The sequence below is a fragment of the Diceros bicornis genome, chromosome 34, assembly GCF_020826845.1.
Source record: "Diceros bicornis minor isolate mBicDic1 chromosome 34, mDicBic1.mat.cur, whole genome shotgun sequence".
NCBI lineage: Eukaryota > Metazoa > Chordata > Mammalia > Perissodactyla > Rhinocerotidae > Diceros > Diceros bicornis.
In genome coordinates, this window is record NC_080773.1 from 19,981,987 (window position 1) to 20,005,554 (window position 23,568).

Below are 23,568 nucleotides of genomic sequence, written 5' to 3' on the forward strand. Positions count from 1 at the left end.
TCCTGACCTCCAGTATTTCCCACTGACATCTTAAAGTCCCCAACTGGCCACAGCATCTCTAGCCATTCCTTCCCACCCGTGATGACCAAGCCCCCCCAAATCTCGCTGATCCCCAGTGTCTCCATAAAACTCCAAGGACTTCATCTGACCCACTACTGATTAATGCTAACCCCAACATCTCCACATTTTCCACCAACCTCCGATATATATCTCCGCGACTTCACTACCCTCAAGGATCTCACTCGGTCCTCCAACACCCACCTCTGATTCCAAAATCTCATCGATTCTCGAAACACTTCCAGGGCCCCAATGATCCACTAGTAACCCCAAATCTCATCCAGATCCCAACAGCCCCCACAGATAGCCAGTGCCCCTCACTTCTGCTGAAGCCACCCCACCCCCATCACAGATGTTCCTACATCCACTTATTCAGTGGCCTCCCAGATTTCTCACCGGCATGTCCCAGAGGCATCTCACACTCAAGTCCTACAGGGAACTTGACATCTTACTCCAAATCCTACTCCTCCCCCTATCTTAGGTCCGGCACTGCCACACACACCCCCACCCCTAGTGATCCAGGCTGCAGACTCAGTGTCTCTCTAGTTTTGTACCACTTCCCTTCAACCCCTGCTTCCAGTCTCCAAGTCTTTTGCATTCCGTCACCTGAATTCTTCTTTTCCAGTCCCTTCCTCTGCACAGCCCTGGTCCAAACTTCTCCTCTCCTGCTCGAAACCCCCTGCATCAGCCTTGTCTCTGCTCTCCCAGACTCCTGATCCCTCTATCTACCCTCCACTTGGCATCTAGAGAGGTATTTTTTATGATCAGCGCCCTCCGCTGCTCAAAGCCCATCTGTGGCTCCCTAGTGCTCTGAGGGCAAAGTTACACCCTGATGGATCTGTTCCTGCCAACCTCTCTTTCCAACCTCATCTCTTTCCAACCTCACCGCTAACTCCCCATACCATGTCCCAAAAAATGAGATTTGAGAAATTATCCCAACACGTCACCCTCTCTCTTGTCCTCGGGTCTTTGTACATGCCCCTCCCCACTCTGCTTTTGAGCCTTTAAGAGTCAGCTCAGGGGCCCTGTCAGTCCTCTGGGCTCCCCCATCTGGGTTGTCATTGCCTGGGGATGTGTCTGTCTCTTCTGTAGAGTGTGAGCCCTACACTGAGAACAGAGCTGGGGCTGCTTGGTCACCTCTGTGTCCCCAGCACAGGGCTGGGCTGACAGGAGGCCCTTCAATAGTTGTTTGATGGCCAGATGAATAAATAAATGACACAGATGGGAGAGACTGTGCCGGGCAATGTCTGTTTCCAGCAGAGCCCCACAGCCCTGACTTGGAGGCCATGTCAACAAATGTGAACAAATGACTGAGTGACTCGGCCCTAATGTCATGGGGACATTTTATTTAGAGTAGCTACCTTCCTTTTCTACCCCTGCCTTCCGGGCACAGAAAGGAAACCAACAGTGAAAAAAACAACCCATAACAACTATGTATAAGGGAAAACCTGCTATGCACCTGCTTGGGGAAGGAGGCTATGGGGTCTCAGTCGTCCTGGTCCTCATCCTCATCTTCCTCCTCATCCTCCTCCTCTTCCCCTGTGGCCGCCAGGGCCTGCTCCTGGGCAGCCTTGAGGGCCTGCTCCTCCTCCACCGTGGGGTCGCTCATCTCCATGATCTCCGGGTCACTGGGGTACTCTTGCTGGACGGTGCCTGGCAGGGGTGGGTTGAAGTTCTTGGGACTGTACTTGTGGCCCCAGCCGATGTAGATGTTCTCAAACTTCCTGGAGGGGCAGTGAGATACACACTGAAAGACCCTCCCTCAAAGGGCCCAGCCTGGACTGTCATTAAGGGTGGGACCCAGCATTGACATGGCACGACTACAAAGTTGTACTTGGTAGGGTGAAGAGTGCCCACCAGGTTTCTCTGTTCATTCATTCATTCCATATTTACTGAGCATCTACTAACAAATTTCATTCTGTTATTGATCTCTAATTTCATTCCAGTGTGGTCAGAGACCGTATTTTGTGTGATCAAGCCTTTTAAATGTATTGAGACTTGTTTTATGGTCTATCCTGGAGAATGTTCCATGTGCACTCGAGAAGAACGCATATTCTGCTGTTGTTGGGTGGAGTGGATTTTATTTCATTTTAATTAATTTAAACTTAAACAATAAAACTGATATTCAATTCAGTTATTGGAAAATGTCTAAGTCAGTCTGGGACAAGGGTACATGAATCTACTGTTGCAACTGTAAAAGTTGTGAAATCTGAATACAGGTCAAGTGTTTCTGATGAAAAGTTAGCATCTAAATTGAGATGTGCTGTAACTGTAAACTTCACACCAGCTTAAGAAAAAAAGAATATAAAATAGCTCGTAAATAATTTTTACATTATTGATTTCATGTTGTAATGATAATATTTTGGATATTTGGGGTTAAATAAAATATATTCTTGAAGTGAATTTTGCCTGTTTATTTTTAGTTTTGGAACGTGGCTGCTAGAAAATTTTTTTTTAAATAATTTTATTTATTTATTTATTTTCCCCCCAAAGCCCCAGTGGATAGTTGTATGTCATAGCTGCACATCCTTCTAATTGCTCTACGTGGGACGCGGCCTCAGCATGGCCGGAGAAGCGGTGCGTCGGTGCGCGCCCGGGATCCGAACCCGGGCCACCAGCAGCGGAGCACGCGCACTTAACCGCTAAGCCACGGGGCTGGCCCTGCTAGAAAATTTAAAATGACATAGGTGGCTCGTATTTATTTATGTTGGACAGCGCCGGTGTAGATGTGTAGACCCGGCAGGGATCAGATTAGACAAGAATCTCTGCCGTGGTGCCCACGTTCTAAACGGAGGAGACTGATCATAAACAAGGACATAACTGGTCTGGTCCCAGCCAATTCACCTCTCCCCAGAATTTTAACTAGGGAAGGAAAGAGGAGTCGATGGGAGCAATGGGAGGGGACTGAGAGACAGGGAGAGAGGCAGAGGGAAGTAGAGGGAGAAAGACAGAGAGCAGGAGAGACGGGGGTGGAGAGTGTGCCATGGGGAGCAGCTTGGCTTTGACCTTAGTTTCACAGCCTTGCTATTCCTGAGAGAACTGTTTTCCTCGGAGCCACCAAACACACTCCTCCTTGGCAGTCCCCAACCCCAGCCCGCCCTGGTTCCCGTGGTCCAGGACCCAGCAGGCTCACTTGGACGTTGAGCTTGCTAGGAAGGCAGAATCTCCGGCTCCACCCCAGACCCTCACAACCAGAACCTGAGCTTCAACCAGATTCCCCCAACCGCCCCGCCGGCAAGTCCTAGGCACTCACAGTTTGGAAAGCTCTGGTCTAGAATGTTCTGCCCGCTTTTCCCCTCACTTACTTCTTTCTTTCCCCAAAGATTTCAGATCAAGGCTGCTTTCCCCAGGAATCCTTCCTTGACCCCCTCTAGACATGACAGTTATGAGCTGTCGTTGGTCCCTCCTCTCTCCCTAGTGGTATTTCTCTTAGCTGGGGCAGGGGTGGTGGTGAGGAAGGGGGAAGGGGAAGGTTGTGATATGATTAACACCTTTGCTTCCTCTGCCTGCTCCCAGAGCAGGATCCATATCTGCCTTTTCAACAAAGGGCCAGGAGCCCAGCATACAGCTGGCAAACAGTGACATTCAAGAGTCTTTTATAAAGAAAAAAATGGATAGATGAATGATGTGTGGTGGATGGGTGGGTGGATGGGTGGTGGGTGGATGAGTGGTAGATAGATGGTGGATGGGTGGTGGGTGGATGCGTGGTGGGTGGATGGGTGGGTGGATGGGTGATGAGTAGATGGGTGGGTGGATGGGTGGGTGGATGTGGGTGGATGGGGGGTGGATGGGTGGGTGGATGGGTGGGTAGATGGGTGGGTGGATGGGTGGGTGGGTGGGTGGGTGGATGGGTGGTGGGTGGGTGGGTGGTAGATGGGTGGTGAGTGGGTGGGTGGATGAGTGGTGGATGGGTGGTGGGTGGATGAGTGGTGGATGGGTGGTGGGTGGATGGGTGATGGGTAGATGGGTGGGTGGATGGGTGGGTGGATGGGTGGGTGGATGAGTAGGTGGATGGGTGGTGGGTGGATGGGTGGTAGATAGATGGTGGATGGGTGGTGGGTGGATGGGTGGGTGGATGGGGGGTGGATGGGTGGGTGGATGGGTGATGGGTAGACGGGTGGGTGCATGGGTGGGTGGACAAGTGGTGGATGGGTGGTGGGTGGATGGGTGGGTGGATGTGGGTGGATGGGGGGGTGGGTGGGGAGGTGGATGGGTGGTGGATGGGTGGGTGGATGAGTGGTGGTTGGATGGGCAGGTGTGGAGTGGGGAATGGATGGGTGAGTGGACTTCCAAGTTTGGATCTTTTCTTTTCAGAGCGGTGTTGGCAAATGAGGAGGTGGCCAGAAGAAGGGCTTTGGCAAAAGCAAGCGAGCCTCTCCCCTGCTTCTGGAGGAGAAAACAAATAATTGCCAAGAAAGTGGTTAAATTATCAAGATGACATGAAATCACACCTCAACTGTGAATCACAGTAGCCAATTCAGTGCAGGTTCATCTTGGAGATGGGAAAGGAGAGTCTCTGAGCAATCGTCATGACCTCTGGTGGACACACCTGGTAAGTGCGGGCTCTCTAGTGGCCTCGTGGAAAGGCGGGGATGTGCGGGGGGGGGGGGGGGGGGGGGGGGGGAGGCTGAGGGACTGGTGGGGCGCGTGGAGCTGCGTGTGGGAGGATGCAGGAGTGGCTTCGGCCTGCCAATCTTTTGGGAGCACCTGGTGGAAGATCCTGGTGGGGAAGATTTCTGCCCGTAGAGAGGAGACCCTTCAAATGGTAAGAACTATCCGGAGGGTCCAGGGAAGGAGTCAGCGGACACAAGACTCTATCCCTGTGAGGGTCGGCCCAAAGGGGACTCCTGATTCCTGCCTGGCTCCATAACCCATGCAGCAGGAAAGCCTGGGCCAGGGGGCTGGAGATCCAGGTTTGAATCTTGCACATGCCGTGTGACCCTTGATCAGTTCCTTCCCTCGCCCATCCTACATTCCCTCATCCAAGAGGCTCACACTCTTGGGCTGAGATTTCTCATTTTAGCCCTAGTGGGAGCCCTGGGAGCTGAGTGAGGGGATCAGCCCTGGGGGTTTCCTGAAGGGGGTCCTCCCAATCTCTGCCCACTCTGGCGAGCTGCCCCACCCGGCCTGGCTCTGAAGAAGTTGTAGGGGAGGGGCTAGGAGAAGACCTACTTGCCAACAGCATAGGCATAGGCCCCCGGCCAGAGATTGGAGCGCACGACGGCCAAGGAGTACTGTGGGCAGAGGCTGCAGGACAGCTGGGCGGTCCAGGGTGGCATGTGCATGATTTCTGCAGGGGAGTAGAGAGCACCAGGGAGGTCAGAGGCTCAGCTCGCTGGAGGGGAGGCAGACAGAAAGAAGGCAGGGAGCTAAGAGGGAGAACACGGAGGGGCATGAAGGGAACTGTGGTGTTCGAGCCTTGGCTCTGGACCACTCTCTCGCTGGGTGGCCCCAGGAAGCCACCTCACCTCTCTGAGCCTCAGTGACTGCACCCAAGAAATGGGGATACACATCTCGCGCCCCTTGCAGGGTGGCGGTGAGCCCTGGGGCCCCCTGATAGGGGAGCTGCTGCAATTCCCCTTCCAGGTTGAGCATCAGTTTGGACCCGGGGGCAGAGGGCAGCACACCGGCTCTAGGTTCACAGAAATCTGGGCTCAAATCCGGGCTCTGTCTGCTTGCCCACTCTCAGCCTCTCCTTCCTCCTTCCTCCTGGTGCCTGAGACCCCCAAGCTCAGGAAATTCCTGTCCAGTCTTCCAAAATCCAGCTCAAGTCCCACCTCCTTTGGGGAGGCCTCCCTAACCATCTCTCTCTCCCCCCAACCCCATGTGGGATTCGAAAGACCATATCCCACCATCCAGGCCATTGCCACGTGCCAGACATGGTTCACGAGATGGCTGCATTCCCATAACCCTGTGAGGGAGGCGCTGTCACGATGCCCATTTTATAGATGACAGAACAACAGAGGCTCAGAGAGATGACCTCCCGCAGTCTTCTGCCCCACCTCCTTTCCCAGTCTCCCCCGGGGGCTGGCGGTGTGCGATTCGAGGAGGACCCTTACCTGCATCCTCTGAGAGCGGCGTCAGCAGCGGGGGCCCGACCTCCTGCTCCACCTCCTCTACCCCCTCATCTGCCTTCTCTTCCTCCTCCCCCAGCTCCTCCTCCTCCTCCGTCTTCTGCAAAGGGTTCACCCACGTGCAGCGGCCCTGGAGGTGGGGGGAAGGTCAGGCGGCACCCCTGTGGGGCAGAACCCAGCCCGCACCCTGGGAGGAGGTGAAGGGCCAGGCAGGACACTGGGGACTGGCCTGTCCTCAGGGACCCAGGTGTGGGCAGGAGGACAGGGTTAGTCACAGAGGTGTGGGGGATGGGCTGAGAGAGTTGCAGTGGTGAGACGGAGATTCCTGCCCCATCTGTGCAATCATTCATTCATTTATCGTACATTTAATGAGCACCTACTATGTACAGGCACTATTCTAGGTGTGGGGGATACATCCTTGGGAAAAGAGACCCCCACATCTCTGCCTTGTGAAGCTCATATTCAGCAGCCCATACGATCCTCAGCTTGCTCACCCTTGAAATGGGGGTGTCATGGGTGCGTCCTTCATTGGATTGCTGTTGGGTTACATGAGGTACCAAAGAGCCGATAAATGTTTGTTGAATGAATGAACGGACCTAAGTGCACAGCATATGGCAGACTTCAGTTCCATCAACTATGAAATGGGAATGATAGCTGTACTGACCTCAAAAGGAGTTATTTGGATCCAGCAAAACACTGTGGGGTCAATAAATGTTTATTGAATGAGTGAATAAATAAAAAGTTCCTAGCCCCCAGCAGGTGTTTCCTTGAATGAATATGTGGATAAATATAAAGTTCAGACACATTAGGCATTCGATTGATACAGGTCCACATCTCTTACCCACAATTCCAAGTCTGAAACACTTTGAAAACTAAGTTTTTTCATCAGTCATTTGGCAGCAACCTCGACCTGAACTAATGAGAGGCTATTCGGTTTTGCTGCAGGAATAATGAAGCCTTTGAATGCGAGCTGCAGCCCCAGCCTCTGCTTAAGGTGCCGTGTAATATATATGGTATGTGCCCCGTGTCACCTCTATAAAATCGGAAACATTCAGAATTCCAAGATGCATCTGGCCCCACAGGTTTCTGGCAGGGGGTTGTCAACCAATAGCTGTTGAATGAACGAATGGATGGATATTGTTTAGCACGATGTCTAGCACTGTTGGGGAGTCACAGCTGAGCCACCTGGTTCCGCGACAGGTGGGGAGGCAGGGGTCCCCCGGGCCTCACCTGCGGCAGGATGTGCTGCCTGTGGTGCACCCAGTTGGCCATGGAGTCCACCAGCTCGAGCACCGGGACGCCCTCAAACTCGGGGTTCTGCTCGTAGGAGTCGCGCCCCGCGCCGCCCTCCTCCTCCTCGTCGCCCTCCTCCTCGCCAAACTGGTAGAAGCCGAGCGGGCTGATGTGCGTGGCGGCGGAGATGCGGGCGATCTGGGCCCGCAGGTAGTTGGCCTCGTTGCCCGGGAAGGGCGGGTAGCTGGTGACCGGCGCGTCCAGGCGGCCGGTGAGGAACTTCTTGATCTTGCGGGCGTGCACGATCTGGGTCGGCGTGACGTGCGGCAGCCGCGTCCACGGCTGGCCGGGCTCGTTGCACACGAAATACAGGAACTTGTTGGTGCCCGAACGGCTCTCCTCCCTGGGGATGGCCGGCGGCGGCTTCCACGTGGGCTTGGGAATGATGTCGGGGACCTTCTCTTCGTCCTCCTCGCCCTCCTCCTCGCCGTGCGCCTCCATGGCCTCGCCGCTCTCCGTCATCTCCTCCGCCTCCTCCTCCTCCGCCTCCTCCTCGCCCTCCCGGAACTCCACCTCGGCCACCAGGTAGCTGCTGCTGAGCCCCAGGATCTTGCCCCAGAAGCGGCACGTGTGGACGGGCTGCTGCTCCACCAGCTGCTTCAGGGCCAGGAAGATGCGGAAACTCTCGTCTGAGCTCAGGCCCACACCAGCCTGTTCGAAGTAGAAGGCGGTCTCCATGACGTTGGGCACTGGTGTCTCACTCTGCAGAGGGTGGGGTGGAGGCAGAGGGAAGAAGGCTGAAGCCCTGCTCCCCAGCCTGACTCTTCTAGAGTCCAGAGAGCTGAACTACTCTGTAACCCAGCTGCTCATGCCACCACTTCTGCCCAGTGAGCTGTAGGGCTAAGTCCTTGCGGAGGTCGTCCCTTGTTGGAAAGGAAAAGGCAAAACCACACTGGGAGAAAAATCCTTTGCTCCTTCATCCTTCTCCCTTCTTTCTGCCTAGAATGGGACGTGGGATCTGGAGTTACAGATCTCCAGCTATCTTGTTGGCAGCTATCTTGGGACCATGAGGTAACACGTCTTACACCCTAATGGTGGTGGAGCTGAAATGTGGAAACTGCTCGGTCCCCAATGGCATCGCTGAGCTGCCTTACCTCTCCTGGGCTTCCTGTTCTATGGGACAAAGAAGCCAATTCTGGTCATATTTTCTTTTTTCAATTTTTAATTATTTTTTCATTGTGGTAACATTGGTTTATAACGTTGTATAAATTTTAGGTGTACATCATTATACTTCTATTTCTGCATAGACGGTCATGTTTTCTGATACCTGCAGCCAAATGCACTCCTAACAGATACCCAAATCACACAGCAAATTAAGAGAAGAGGCAGGTCTTGACTCCTAGAAGAAAATATAGGCAGTTCACTCTTTGGCATAGGTATTAGCAGCATCTTTTCGAATACCATATCTACTCAGGCAAGGGAAACAAAAGAAAAGATAAACAAATGGGACTACATCAGACTAAAAAGTTTCTGCAAGGCAAAGGAAACCACGAACAAAATGAAAAGACAACACACCAACTGCGAAAAAATGTTTGCAAATCATATATCTGACAAGGGGTTAATTTCCAAAATACATAAAGAACTCATACAACTCAAAAGCAAAAAGACAAACAACCCAATTAAAAAATGGGCAGAGGATATGAACAGACATTTTCCAAAGAAGATAGACAGATGGGCAACAGGCACATGAAAAGATGCTCAACGTCACTGATTATTAGGGAATGCAAATCAAAACCACAACAAGATATCACCTCACGCCTGTCAGAATGGCTGTAACCACCAAGATGAGAAATAAGAAGCATTGGGGCAGGCCTGGTGGCACAGGGGTTAAGTGCGTGCACCCTGTTTCGGCGGCCCGGGGTTCGCAGGTTCGGATCCCGGGCGCACACCGACTCACCACTTGTCAAGCCGTGCTGTGGCGGTGTCCCATGTAAAGTGGAGGAAGATGGGCACAGATGTTAGCCCAGGGCCAGTCTTCCTCAGCAAGAAGAGGAGGATTGGCAATGGATGTTAGCTTAGGACTAATCTTCCTCAAAAAAAGAAAAATAAATTTAAAAAAAATAGCAAGTGTTGGAGAGGATGTGGAGCAAAGGGAACCATCATACACTGCTGGTGGGAACACAAACTGGTGCAAACACTATGGAAAACAATATGGAGATTCCTCAAAAAATTAAAAATAGAAATAACATATGACCCAGCTATGCTACTACTGGGTATTTATCCAAAGAACTTGAAATCAACGATACAAAGAGATCTATGCCTCCCTATGTGCATTGCGGCATTATTTACAATAGCCAAGACTTAGAAGTAACCTAAGTGCCCATCAACTGATGAACGGATAAAGAAGATGTGGTATATATATATATATACAATGGAATACTACTCAGCCATAAAAAAGACAAAATCGTCCCATTTGCAACAACATGGATGGACCTTGAGGGTATTATGTTAAGGAAAATAAGCCAGACAGAGAAAGACAAACACTGCATGCTTTCACTCATATGTTGAAGATAAACAAACACATGGATAAGGAGAACAGATTGGTAGATACCAGAGGGGAAGGGGGTGGGGAGAGTGGGCAAAAGGAGTAAAGAGGCACATATGTATGGTGACGGATGAAAACTAGAATATTGGTGAGTACAATGCAGTCTATACAGAAACTGATATATAATAATGTACGCCTGAAATTACACAGTTATAAACCATTATGACCTCAATGAAATAAAAAAATAAATTAAAAAAAAAGAGAGAGAAGAGGCAGATCTTGAATCCTGGAATCAGTGATGTTGGAGGATGGTGGTGATAAGTCCTGCCCTCACTGCCTCCCCCTTCACCATCTGCTTTGTTCAGGAAGTTGGGGGGGCAGTGGGGGAGAGAAGAGGAGGCCCCCAAAGGGAGTAAGAACAAGGAGAACAAGAAAGTTGAGGGCTGGGACTAGAAAACAGTGAAGTTTGGATCTATCTGCTGCCACATCCATGTAGCCACAAGGCAGCCCCCAAAATTTTTTCATTCAGTCAGTCCAGAAATCTTTATTAAAGACCCTGGGTGCCAGCCCTGCTAGGCATTGAGATATATCAGAGATCAAAAGAGACAAGGTCCAGGGCCGGCCCAGTGGCGAAAGCGGTTAAGTGCGCGCGCTCCGCTGCAGCGGCCCGGGGTTCGCTGGTTCAGATCCCGGGCGCACACCGACGCACCACTTGGCAAGCCATGCTGTGGCGGCGTCCCATATAAAATAGAGGAAGATGGGCATGGATGTTAGTCCAGGGCCAGTCTTCCTCAGCAAAAAAAGAGGAGGATTGGCAGATGTTAGCTTAGGGCCTATCTTCCTCACAAAAAAAAAAAGAGAGAGAGAGACGAGGTCCTTCCTCATAAGATCAGTACAACCTGCCCTTGGCCAGCCTGACTGGGCCAGGGAAACACAGGGCCCAGACCAGGGAGACCACATGCTCTCTTGCCAGAATCTGAAATCAGGATGGAGAGAGAGGGGGTATGGTTGGCAGAATAATGACCCCCTCAAAAGATGCCCATGTCCTAATCCCTGGACCTATGAATATGTTATCTTCCAGGGCAAAAGGGACTTGCAGGTGTGACTAAATTGAGGGTCTTGAGATGAGTCAATGATCTTGGTCTATTGGAGTGGGTCCAAAGTAATTACAAGCGTCTTGATAAGTGAAAGAGGGAGGCAGGAGAGTCTGAGAAGATGTGCTGACAGAAGTGGAGATCAGAGTCAGAGAGAGATCGGAAGATGCTACACTGCTAACTTTGAAAATGGAGGAAGGAATGTGGGAAACTGGAAAAGACAAGGAAACAGATTCTCCCCAAGAGCCTCCACTAGGAAGGCAGCCCTGCCAACACCTTGATCGTAGCCCAGGGAGACCCAGTTTGGACTTCTGGCCCCCAGAACTGTGAGATAATACATCATGCTGTCTTCAGTCACTAAGGTGTGGTAATTTGTTACAGCAGCCATAGGAAATGAATACAGAGGCCAACTTCTGCGTGTGGCTGGAATGAAGCATGTAAATGTGTAGTGGTCGATTAATCGGGCATGGAGAGGCCAGTGGGCAGAGAGAAAGAAAAAACTGAGGGTCAGAGCTGGTCAGCTTGGTTCCAGCTTTTCCTGCGGCCCACGCAAGTCCCCTAATTCTGGGAAAGGCCTTATATCTTTATGATAAATGTTACCCCTCCCCTGTATTTTAGCAAATTCCAGCAAGTGTCTGTTATTGGAAACCAAATAGTCAACTCATATGCCTGTTCATCCCTCTTAACTTGGCTCAGGGGAAAATGCTTGTGGTCCAAAAAACACATCACAAAGAAAAGCATACAAGCCCACTTAAGTCAGGGGTGAAAATCAGATCAAAGAGATGAGTTTCTCATTTAAGGACTGTGGACAGCTTCTGGAAAGTACAATGATCGCCACCAAGCAATTGGAAACTCAAGATAATAAAAAGTGTCAAGGTGAACATATTTTCTCCATTGGAGTCATTGGCCATTTTTCGTGAAGAAGATGAGAATTCTAGACCAATACATGTAATTGCTAACTTTTTGTGTGTGTGTGTGTGAGGAAGATCGGCCCTGTGCTAACATCTGCCAATCCTCCTCTTTTTGCTGAGGAAGACTGCCCCTGGGCTAACATCCGTGCCCATCTTCCTCCACTTTATATGGGACGCTGCCATAGGATGGCTCGACAAGCGATGCGTCAGTGCGCACCTGGGATCCGAACCGGTGAACCCCGGGCCACCGCAGCAGAGCGCGCACTTAACCGCTTGCCCCACCGGGCCAGCCTCATAATTGCCAACTTTTATTAGGCACACTAAAGACTATTTGTCTCTCGTTTCAAATGTCTGAAATATCATTCGAAAGGTTACATAAATTACAAAACGATAGTATAGTACTTTGTTAGGGCTGCTGTTACAAGTACCACAAAGTAGGAGGCTTAAACCACAGAAATGTATTGTCTCACGGTTCTGGAGGCCAGGGGTCGAGATCAAGGTGTCGGCAGGGTTGGTTCCTTCTGAGGGTTGTGAGACTCGGTCCCATGCCTCTCTCCCAGCTTCTGGTGGTTTGCTGACAATTTTCAGCATTTCTTGGTTTGTAGCAGCATCACCCCGATCTCTGCCTTCATGTTCACATGTTTTCTCTGTGTGTGTGTCTGTGTCCAAAGTTAACCTTTTGTACGGCCACCAATCATATTGAATTAGGGGCCCACCCTACTCCAGTATAATCTCATCTTAGCTTATTACATCTGCAACGACTCTTGTTCCAAATGAGATCACATTCTGAAGTACTGGGGGTCAGGACTTCAACATATGAATTTTGAGGGGGACACAATTCAACCCATAACTGATGGTTAATGTGAAAATGAATGAAGATGCTTGAACTATACGAGTTGATATAAAAGATTTGGCGACAAGCATACTGAAGTTTTTTCTAAAGGTATATACTGCATTCCCATTTTTTTAAAGCTCTATTTGTGAACACAGTTAAAATGAAAAATTTATTGCATCTTCTTCCTATGCCTGCTAGATATACTACTGTTCACAAATGTTTGAAGTCCCTCCCCACAGCAGGATTATATATCCCCACCCTCACTGAATTCGGGACTGGCCATGTCACTTGCTCTGACCATTTGAAATGGCAGTGGAAGGGACACGCGTCACACCCAGGCAGAAGCTGTAAGAACCCACGTGGGGTTTGTTATGCCCTCTTTCTCCTTCTCTGCATCTGTGGAAGCCTGTGTTGCAATGGAACCTCCAGTGCCCCGGGTTCTCAATGGCTGATGAGCAGAGCCCTCTTGCCAACCCTGGATGGCAGGTAGCATGAGTGAGAAAGAAACTGTGTGGTTTCAAGCCGCTGAGATTGTTGGGCTGTTTGTTATCTCAGCTTAACATGACACACCCTGACTAAAACTTTGTAGTAGGAGAATTGTTATTTTGAAAGGGATTCTGGCAGTTTCAATCTTAAACACAATGCAAAACTTGTTTGCTTAATTGATGTAGACATCATCAACTCAAGGGGGCAGAGTCAGAACTTAATCCCAAGACTCACTGTCTCACAGCCAGGTGGGAAGATAAAGGAATGAGTGTAGGAAACTCTCTTTGGGGTGTATGCCTGGCCTATGAGCCAGTGGCCATCACCCTCTTTCTGGGAATCCCCTCATCTACATGGCAATGGGGTGTGTCCTCACCAACCATGTTTAAATGACATCATCCTGCCCTTCTGGCCACTGTTGATTGGAGCAAGATTGGCCAGCTACCCCAAAATGACAGCTCAGACTCTGCTGCCCTCCCCCTGCAATCTGTGACCAGGCAGAGAGAAAGTGCAGCTGGCAGCTCCCTGCCTCGAAATCATTTCCTTGGTATGGCTGGGTTTGAATCCAAGTTGGTCCTGCTCCACAGGCCACATTCTTAGCACCTACTCTATGACCCCTCTACTTCCTGTGGCCAGAATCTTTCTTCCTCTTTCTTTCTCCCAGTTTCTAGGAAGATCATATCTATGATCTGAGAGAAAAGATTTCCTAGTGGCAACTGGATGAAATTTTTAAAAGTAAATTCAGGAGCTTTGGGGTGGCCACATACTGCCAGGTGGAGGAGGCGGGAGAGGAGAGAGGAGCAGAGGTGAAATAAGAGTACTGGAATCCCTGACTGCCGGCTCAGCCTGGGGCCCAGCCACACCCCTGGCCTTGGGTTCCATGGGGTCAGTCACTGTCAGCCCACTGAGCCAGCACCCTCCTCAACCCCCTTCTCCATTGCTAGCCTTCTGCAGGCTGGAGAAGCTCCATGGTCACTTTCCCAGCCTCCCTTGCAGCTAGAAATGGCCATGTGACCCAGTTCAGGCCAATAAGATGCAAGCAGGGGTTGTCTAAGGGGCTTCTGGGAAACTTTTTCTCCTTTGATTCAAAGAAAAGGGGAGGGGGGGGACTCACAAGGAAAAGCTCTCTTCCTCCCTCTCTCCCTCCCTGTCTGGAGCACTGGTGTAGGGATATGATGTCTGGAGCTGCAGCAGCCGTTTTTCGAACAGAAAGTGACAAGGTCCTCAAGGACCGAATGTAGACATGATGAAGAAGGCAGGGCAGAAGGGAGGAAAGAGCCGGATTCTTCACGACCTCACAGAGATGCTGCCTCGACTCTGCCCACTCTTGGGGAGGTGAAGTAATTCAATGTTTTGCTGAACTGCTTGGTCCATTTTATTTATTTATTTATTTTACTTTATTATTATTATTTTTTCTTTTGTGAGGAAGACCAGCCCTGTGCTAACATCTGCCAATCTTCCTCTTTCTTTTTTTTTTTGCTGAGGAAGACTGGAAGACTGGCCCTGGGTTAACATCCGCGCCCATCTTCCTCCACTTTATATGGGACTTGCCAAGAGGTGCGTCTGTGCGAGCCCAGGATCCGAACACGCGAACTCCGGGCCACCAAAGCGGAGCGCGCGCGCACTTAACCACTTGCGTCACGGGGCCGGCCCCCTGCTTGGTCCATTTTAATCAAGCACTTGCAGCCCAAAGCGAGCCTTACTGACTGCATTTATATGGGATTTATAGCTAGGCTTCGACGACGCTAAAAACTGCTCTCTTGGTTTGGGGGGAGGGGGATCAGAGGTGAGGGGATTAGACAGCCCTCAGTGTCCCTTTGCTGGGGAGCCGCCCTGTCAGCCCTAGGCTGCTTGCAGCTGACTTTTAGGTGTGAGAAAAACTTCTATCTTGTCTAAGCCACTTGTCTCCATTCCTTTGACATCATCTATTCCCTGCCTTCAAGTGACCTGTGTTGTCAAACAAGTACACTAAGGTGTTAGTATCACATTTTGGAATGTGACACAATAATACTAAAGTTAGCCTAAAATTATAAATGTGAAAATAGGAACTTTTCAAAACAGAGGCACAGTGAGGGGGAGCCTTAAGCTATGAAACAGCCAAACCCGCTGTGCCGCGGCTGTACCCAACGAGCAGGAGAGTCGGAAAGCCATCCGCAGAGCAAAGGCACAGAACGGAGAATCCGGAAACAGGCCCGCGTCCACACGGGTGGAAATAAATGGCAGAGGTGGCATTTCAAAGCAGAGGGAAAAGAATGGATTTTTCCACAAATGCTGTTGGGGATCATGGCTAGCCATTTGGAAGAAATAGAATATGAGAGAGATGAGAGCCCTGCCTCCCGTCAGACAGAAGAATAAATACAAAATGCTAAATTACGGATTTTTTTGCGTCTTTTCCTGGAAATACGCACAGGCGACAAACGCCCACACTTTTGCCCTTCTACAGACCTCACAGTAAGAACTCCAGCTCCGAGCTCTTAGGGGGTGGGGCTTCCAAGGATAAGGAGTTCGAAGGGGGCGGAGCCTCCCAAGGATTGGCTTTCAACCGGGCGAAGCCTCAAGAGCCGTGGAGTTCTAAGGGGGCGGAGCCTCAAGAGCCATGGGGTACTAGGGGGGCGGAGTCTCCAGGGCACAGCGTCCTGAGGGGGCGGGACCTCAAGAGCCATGGGGTACTAAGGGGGCGGAGCCTCCAGGGCACAGAGTTCTGAGCAGGCGGGGTCTTCAGGGACTTGTGTTGAACCGGGGTGCGACCTGGAGGTGCTGGAGAGGCAGGGTGGAGTTCTAAGCGGGTGGGGCCTCCCAAGGAGAGGCCGTTGATCTGAAATTTAAAACCATATTCTCTGGTAAAACTCCTTCGTGCCTAAGACTTGGATTTCCACCTGCGGGCTCATTTCTTTGTCAGACTGTCGTTCCCGCCGTTCTCGTACCATCCCAACCCACTGTCATCCGAATCCTAGAACCTCAGAAGCATAGAAGCGAGCACAGGCCAGCAGCATCTGCAGACGGGGCAGAGGTTACAGCACCGGCTCTGGAGGTCACGGGCCTGCCTTCTAGTCCTGTCTCGGCACTTCCTAGCTGCCTGCCCCTCTGAGTCTGAGCCCTTCCTCTACAGATAAGAATAATAAACAGCACTTGTCTTGCAGCGTTGTTTGAGGGAGGAAAGCAGACAGTGTTCCTAAAACTCTTAGCAGGGGGCCTAGGAGGTGTCAGAATGATCTTAAACAGAGATTTCTCCACAAATGTTCCTTGAACCAGTGAACATCACCCGAATTTTAAGCAGTCGTCCAATTCTGGAAACAGAACCGTGGAATTAAATATTCTGAGCATCGTAGAATATTAATAAGTCATGAGTGGAAGAGTTCTTAGCCGGTCTCAACTTACAAAAGGGGAAACTGAGTCTGGGAGCTAGGAGGCAATTCAGTATTGAGAGACTTCAGGAGGCAGTGAGTTGCACAGGAAACGTTTGCATAGCAGTTATTTTCAGGAGGGAGGAGTAAGGGCTGGTAGGAGAGACCAGCCTCCACCTCCACGTGGCAGCTGGAATCAGCTTTCTAAAAAGCAGAGCTGGCTAGCTTTCCTCTGCTTCAAATCCTTCCATGGCGGCCCACTGGCCTCAGGAGAAAGCCCTAGCCCCTTAGCCTGGCGTTCAAGGCCCTCTGTGACCTGGTCCCGGCCCCCTCCGCAGGGCACACACATTAGACTGAAATCATTTGTTTCTGTGTTGCGCTGTGCGCTTCCTCTCCTTCAGCCTCAGCCCAGGCTGTGCCTAAGCCTGGGCCACCGCTCACCCCATGCACCCCTCCCCACCGGCTCACTCACCACCTCCTCCTCCATGTCCTGTTCGCCCTCACCGCCGCCGAGGCCACTCCGGGTGAACAGCGCCTTCTGCCTCTCGGCCATCTCGTAGGTGGGCTGCATCTCCGGCTCGTGCCGCAGTGTGTCCAGCTTGGGGTGGAACCACTCCCACTGGGTGGTGCGGTTCAGCGACTCCAGGATGGACAAGGGGTCCTCGGGCCGCTGGTTCAGGATCTTGGTCAGCAAGTTCACAAGGTGTTCATACCTGCCTTCCCGGAAGGGAGTAGGGGGTGGGGGATATCAGTCACTGAGCTCGCTGCTGTGTGCCTGGCCCCGTGCCTGGTGCTGAGGACACAGTAGAGAAGAGAAAAGGTCCCTGCCCTAGTGGAGCTGAAATTCTGGTGATAGAGACAGACTTTAACTAAATACGCAAAATATATAGTGTCAGGAAGTGGTAATTTCTTTCCTTTTTTTTTTTCTCTTTGTGAGGAAGATCAGCCCTGCACTAACATCTGATGCCAATCCTCCTCTTTTTGCTGAGGAAGACTGGCCCTGGGCTAACATCTGTGCCCATCTTCCTCTACTTTATGTGGGACACCGCCACAGCATGGCTTGACAAGCAGTGCGTTGGTGCGCGCCTGGGATCCCAACCTGCGAACCCTCGGGCCACTGAAGCAGAGCGAGTGCACTTAACCTCTGCGCCAACAGGCCGGCCCCCAGGAACTGGTAATTTCTATGGAGACAAATAAAGCAGAGAATGGGGACTGGGAATGCCAGGCATTGGAGATGGTTTGCAATTTTAAAGGGGGGGGGCAGGGAAAGGCCTCACCAAGGTGACATTTAAGCTGAGATCTGAATGAAATGAGCAGGCAAACCATGTAGATATTGGGGGGAACAGTGTTTTAGTCAGAGGGAACAGGAGGTGCACAGGCCCTGAGACATTTTGTGAGTCTAATATAATCTAGATACCAAAACTCAAGGAAATTAAGAGAAAGGAAAATTCCATGCCGATCTCATTTAGAAATATAGATGTTGAAATCCTGAGCAAAATATTAGCAGAGGGCATCCAGCAGTCTCTCAAAAGGGTGACACATTGTGATTAAATGGGCTAATAAGAGGAATGCAAGACTGGACTGATATTAGGAAAATAGAAAAAATATAATTCATTATGTTAATATGTTAAAAGAGATATATAGGATCACCTAAATAGGTGCAGGGAAATAGTTTGATAACATTCAACGCCCATTCATGATTTTTAAAAACCTAGCCAACTAGGAATAGAAGGTAATTTTTTATAATCTTATAAAGGGTAGCCACAAGCAACCTACAGCGCACGCCAAACATAATGGAGAAAGACTGAATATTTTCCTCGATGAGATTGGGAACGAGGTTACCCGCTTTCTTAATTTCTATTTAATACTGCACTGGCGGTCCCAGCCAATGCAATATGACATGAAAAAGAAATGAAAGGTCAAAAGATTGGGAAGGAAGATGAAAACTGCCATGGTTTGCAGATGATATGATTGGGAGTGGATGTGCAAAGGCCTTTAGCTGAGTGTGTGCCTGGCAGGCAGGAGGAACATTGAGGAGGTCAGTGTGGCTGGTGGAGTGAGGGAGAGGGGTTGTGGGAGGGGAGGAGGCCGGAGTGATAACAGTATGGTAATGGCTTCCATTCACCCATGTCAGGCACTGTGCTGGGCACTTGAGAGCAATGTTGAATCCTCACCACAATCACACATATGAGGAACAATTATGATCCCCACTCTCCAGATGAGGAAACTGAGGCTTAGAAAAGTTGAGTCATGAGGTCACACAGTGGTAGCACAGCCAGGATTTGAAACCAAGTTGGTCTCATTTCAAAGCATGTATGTCTAACTCTCTGTGGGGTGGAGACCCTTTGATGGCAGTCTTGGGTGTGGTGGAGGGTCGTCACTGAATTGGGAAGGGTAAAGAGAGGTCAGACTTTAGCCAGGGCTTTTCAATAAGGGACTTTGAAGTTCCTGAGGGCTGGGAACTGTTGGTAAGAGCTAGAGGTTAATTTGGACTAGACTCTAGGATCTGAGGTAGGAGCTGACTAGAGATGAAGTTTGGAGAGCGGGCAGGGGCTGAATTATATAGGGCCTTGAAGGCTGTGGTGAGGAGCATGAACCTTCTCCTGAGGGCACTGGGGAGCCATGGCAGGCTCTCAGCATGAGAGGGATGTGGTCAGCTTTGTGCTTTGGCAAGACCTGTTACTTCTCCAACCTCATCTCCTCCCCCTCTTCCTCCCTTAGTTCCAGTCAAAGCAGCCTCTTTGCTATTCCTCAAACACAGCTAGCCTTAAAGCCTTTAAACTTGCTGTGTCCTCTACGTGGACCACTTCCTCCAGGGCATCCTCATCTCCTTCAGTTCCCTGATCAAACGTCACCTCCTCCGAGAGGCCTTCCCTGACCTCATGCTATTTAACATGCCCTCCCTATCCCCCTTACCTTGCCTTATTTTTTTACCTTAGCTCTTACCATCACTTTATCACTTATATTTATTGTCCATTCTCCCACTAGCATGTGAGCTTCACGAGGACGTAATGGGGGCCAAGAGGTGTATTATGACTGCAGCTAAGTGGCCTTGGCAAGTGCCTTCCTCAGGCACAAAATTTCAGCGGATAACAGGGTCTCAGACGCCAAACCACTTGTGCCAGATCCTAGCTGTGTTATCTTGGATACCGGACCTAATTTTTCTGTCTCGGTTTCCTCCTCTGTAAACCAGGGGCAGTAGACCTGCTAATCTCAGCTGTGAGAACTAGATGTTAACTGTGAAGTGCTGGAACAATGTCTGGTACATAAATGCTATTGTTAGTATTTATGCCCTGATTCTCAGTCTGAGTTAGACGCCCCCAGAGCGGTCACTCGTTCTCCATGAGGGGCGACCCCCCGCGTGACTGACGAGACCCCAGAGCCCGAGACAGGGCCTTGGTGGAGGCCTCTCCCTGCCTGGGTCCCACCCCCTCCCCACTCCCGGGCCCCTCTCACAGGCTGAGGTCGCAGTTGACGCTGGTCTGCAGCAGGTAGGCCTTGGCATTCTGCACGGCCAGCTCCCGAGGCTCGGGCTCCGGCAACTCCATATTGAAGGGCATGAAGCCCAGCTCAGAGGGCAAGAACTGGAGGGCAGGGTCGTCCCTTATGTAGGGACCATGCTGGGCACCCGTGCCGAACTGCAGGTCTTCTCTCTGGTACATGTTGAACTGGCCCAAGAGGCCGAGCCGGGGCTCCTGGTAGGCAGACTCCAGTTGCTGGAAGAGGTTGCCTTGGCCCTGCTGTATCTGTTGCAGCATTAGGCTGGCGTTGCGGGTAGCTTGGATCCCACCTTCATCCAGATAAGGTTGGGGCTGGAACTCCGAGGGAAAGCCCATATTCAGAGACGGGTACTCCACGCCACCCAAACGAGCTTCCTCATCCTGGGACATGCCCGAGTTCTCATATTGGGTCAGGCTGACCCGTTGTGACCTGCCCCGGAGGCTGGTCTGGCTCCCCAAAATCTCCTGATTGCTCCCCAGGATCTGGGAGTCCCGCGGTGTCTCCCGCACCTCGTGGCGGTCAGCGGGCAGGGGCTGAACGTGTTCCCGACTGCGCCGCTCGGAGACCTGGGAACTCCTCCTGCTCGAAGGCTGCTGGGCAGGGGGCTCTGAGGGGGGCGGGAGGTCCCCCATAGCTCAAAAAGGGTCGCAGACTTTTAGGAGGAAGGCTTGCAGACAGGCAGGCCAGACGAGTCGCCCGCCTGCACTCGCCGGGCAGCGGCTACGCCAGCCCCGCCCGTTTCTAAGGAGGGAGCGGGCAGGCCGTTACGGGGGGCGGGGGCGTCAGGGCCGAGGGGCTGGTTTCCGCGCAGGCGCAGCCCCACGCCCCACGGCGAGCGGCTTCCAGTCGTCCCGCGGGCCCCTGGGCGCGCGCACTGGGTCGCGCGCAGTCCCGCGGCCGACGCGGAGCCGAGACGAGAGACTGCACCCACGCCCAGACCCGCGATCTTTAATTTTTTTTAAAGGCAAAGCACCGCTGGTCAAGCCCCGCCCCGCCCTTCTCCTGCTCCCGGCCCCACGCCCCTTCCCCACCAAGCCCCGTCAGCTGTTCCCCTTGGTCTCGGCTTCCCCGGCTTCCTCCGCGGCAGCGGGGCTGGGGGTCTTCACGGTGTCTTCTCCCGCAGGAGTGAGGTTCTGGGGGCTCCGCTCCTCCTTTGAGGTCAACCCGCTCGCTGCCGCCTCCTGGTGACAGGAGAAGGGGGAGCCGGTCAAAGAGAGCGCGGTCCCATCTCCAAGCTTTCCTTCGGGCGTACCTTCCCCGCCCCCCAACGCCTTGGGCACTCGGCGTACACACTTCACCCCGGGGCCCTGAATATTTTCTTCCTTTGCTGCTCGGAGGTAGTCATCCCTACCTTAGGTAGGGGCCCCTCGAGACTAGAGTCCAGCAGTGCGGCCTCGGTCAGCCCCGAGTCGTCATCCATGCTGATGAAGATGGCCGGGGTCTCACACTCAGGCCCCTCCTCCCGGAAATCTATGGCTTCCTCTGGCGGGGGGGGGCCTGGCCGGGCTGAGGAAGAGGAGGACGAGGAGGGGGCTCCCCCAGGCTTCAGCTTCTGTTCCTCCTCCAGCTGCCGCTTCAAGGCCTTCTCCTGGGCCAGCCGCAGGCCGATGAGGTCCTGAGGGGGCCGGGGGGCCGGGGCTGGGGCCAGGGCCAGGGGCTCCAGGTCGTCCTGGGGGTGGGGAGGGGTACACGGAAGCTCAGAGGTGGGTGGGGGCTAGAACCCAGGCTGCTCTCAGAGCACGGTGGGAAAGAAGAGAGAGAAACCACCCTGAGGCAGACAGCAGGGTGGGCACAGGGAGTAAGGGGCAACTGTCTCTCCCTCGCCCAGCCTTCAGGCAGACAGAGGGGCTCGGGTGGGGAGGCCCAGCAATCTTGCTGGCTTGTGGGGGTTGGGGTGCTGCAGGCCCTCACCTCTTCTAGGGGCCCGGCAGGTGCTTCCTTGGCCTCCGGCTCCTGCTTGCCGCTGGCCTCGAGGATGGTCATGATGGAGTTGGGGATGTGTGCTTGCTAGGGGAAGAGCAGGATGGGGCTGCTAGGGAGAGCTCTGGCCCAGAGAGCCCTGGTGGATACCTCAGACCCCTCGTCCCTGACCCTCCAGAGCCCCTGACCTTCTGTGGCAGTGCAGGGCTCCCCTCTGCCCACCCCCACCCAGTCCCCTGGGGCTGGAGCCATGGGGCCACCCACCCCACACTCGGGGGGTACCTGGTGGGGGGTGAAGGAGCGGACGTGAGCCAGCAGGGGCTCCCGGAGCTCTGGGCACTTGTCAAAGACAGCGCCCAGCTGCTGGGGCGGCAGCTGCAGGATGACCTGGAAGCTCTGGGGCTTGGTGCGCTGGCAGCACTTGATGAAGCCCTCCCACACCTTGGGGTACTTCCACACCTGGACGGGGCAGGGAGGGAGCAGTCGTGAGGGGGCACGCGGGCAGCACCCCAGAAACTGGGAGAAAGACTCTGCCAACATGGGGCCCTAATCCCTATCATCCAACAGATTCCTCTGGGCTCTTCCCTCCAGAGGACTTGCTGACTTGCTCTTCCTCATCCCAAGCAGGTGGGACCTGAGGGCAACTTGGGAAAAGGGGAGAAGAGAACTGAGAGTGGCCCTTTCTCGCGGGGCTCCCGAGGCTAAGGGCTTTGCAAGCACCGGCTCATGTCATTCTCACAGCAGCCTCGAGAGGGCGACGTTAGCCCTGCTAAACAGACATGGCCCAAGGAGGCACAGGGACTCGTCCCGCGTCACATGGGTACCAAGGGGCAGAAGGGAGACTTGAACCCAGGTCTGTCTGAATCTGCATTTAACCTCTAAGCCAGATATTGCCCAGTGGCAACCTGCGGGCTGAATCCAGTCTGAGGGCTTGTGGATGGGGTTTTTGTTTCATCACGGTGTTTCTAAAAACTCATTTCTAGCTTCTCTTGAAAAACAGAACAATCTTTCAGCTCTAAGATGCACTCTGGCTGATTGCACGTGGTGGGGGCAAGGGTCAGCCACGCCTTTCCTGGAATGCACAGCCCCTGAAGTCTACCGCCCGCTCCTACCACCCAACCGCCCTCATAGTGACCCCTGGAGCGTATTGTCTCGGCGGAGGGCTGGGCAAAGAGGCTGGCTGGTCTCGGTACAGCCTGCTCTCCTCATCCGGGGGATGGGTGGCAAGCAGGCTAGAAAGGCCTGGGGTTCTGCCTCAAATCTGTCTTCAGTGTGTCCCGCTGCAGTCCACTGCCTGGGGGTGTGGGGTGGTCGGGGCGGGTTACCTGCTTCATGATGAGACGGGACAGGATGTTCATGACGAAGCCCCCCAGGCGGGGGTACATGGTCAGGGACTGGATGACGGTCCTCATGAGCAGCATGGGCAGGGGACTCTGCTCCATCAGCTGCTGCATCACCACGGCCAGCACCTCCGACGTGTACACGTTCCGCTCCGCAAAGCACAGGTTGGTGGCTGCGAGGAGGCGGAGAGTGGGCCTGTCCTCTTTGCCCAGCTGCCTCCCAGGAGGTGT

The 23,568-nt window shown here is 52.6% G+C and overlaps 2 protein-coding genes across 3 annotated transcripts in view; both read right to left on the reverse strand.

Annotated features, from left to right (window-relative positions):
• Window positions 1-1,346: 1,346 nt before the first annotated feature.
• Window positions 1,347-21,076, reverse strand: RSPH6A (radial spoke head 6 homolog A). The gene is made up of 6 exons (XM_058529619.1): window positions 20,033-21,076; window positions 17,049-17,289; window positions 7,362-8,126; window positions 6,117-6,261; window positions 5,230-5,347; window positions 1,347-1,781 (listed from the first exon to the last, which is right to left on the reverse strand). The coding sequence occupies exons 1-6, from the start codon at window positions 20,707-20,709 to the stop codon at window positions 1,544-1,546; spliced, it is 2,184 nt and encodes a 727-aa protein (XP_058385602.1). The 5' UTR covers window positions 20,710-21,076; the 3' UTR covers window positions 1,347-1,543.
• The window catches only part of SYMPK (symplekin scaffold protein), a 37,127-nt gene continuing 34,631 nt past the window's right edge, over window positions 21,073-23,568 (reverse strand). For both annotated transcript variants that reach the window (XM_058529613.1, XM_058529614.1), the window contains exons 23-27: window positions 23,323-23,510; window positions 22,280-22,456; window positions 21,989-22,084; window positions 21,429-21,746; window positions 21,073-21,258 (exon numbers count right to left, since the gene is read on the reverse strand). In XM_058529613.1, the coding sequence (XP_058385596.1) occupies window positions 21,118-21,258; window positions 21,429-21,746; window positions 21,989-22,084; window positions 22,280-22,456; window positions 23,323-23,510 (920 nt within the window). In that variant the 3' untranslated portion in view covers window positions 21,073-21,117. The remainder of the gene's footprint in view (window positions 21,259-21,428; window positions 21,747-21,988; window positions 22,085-22,279; window positions 22,457-23,322; window positions 23,511-23,568) is intronic.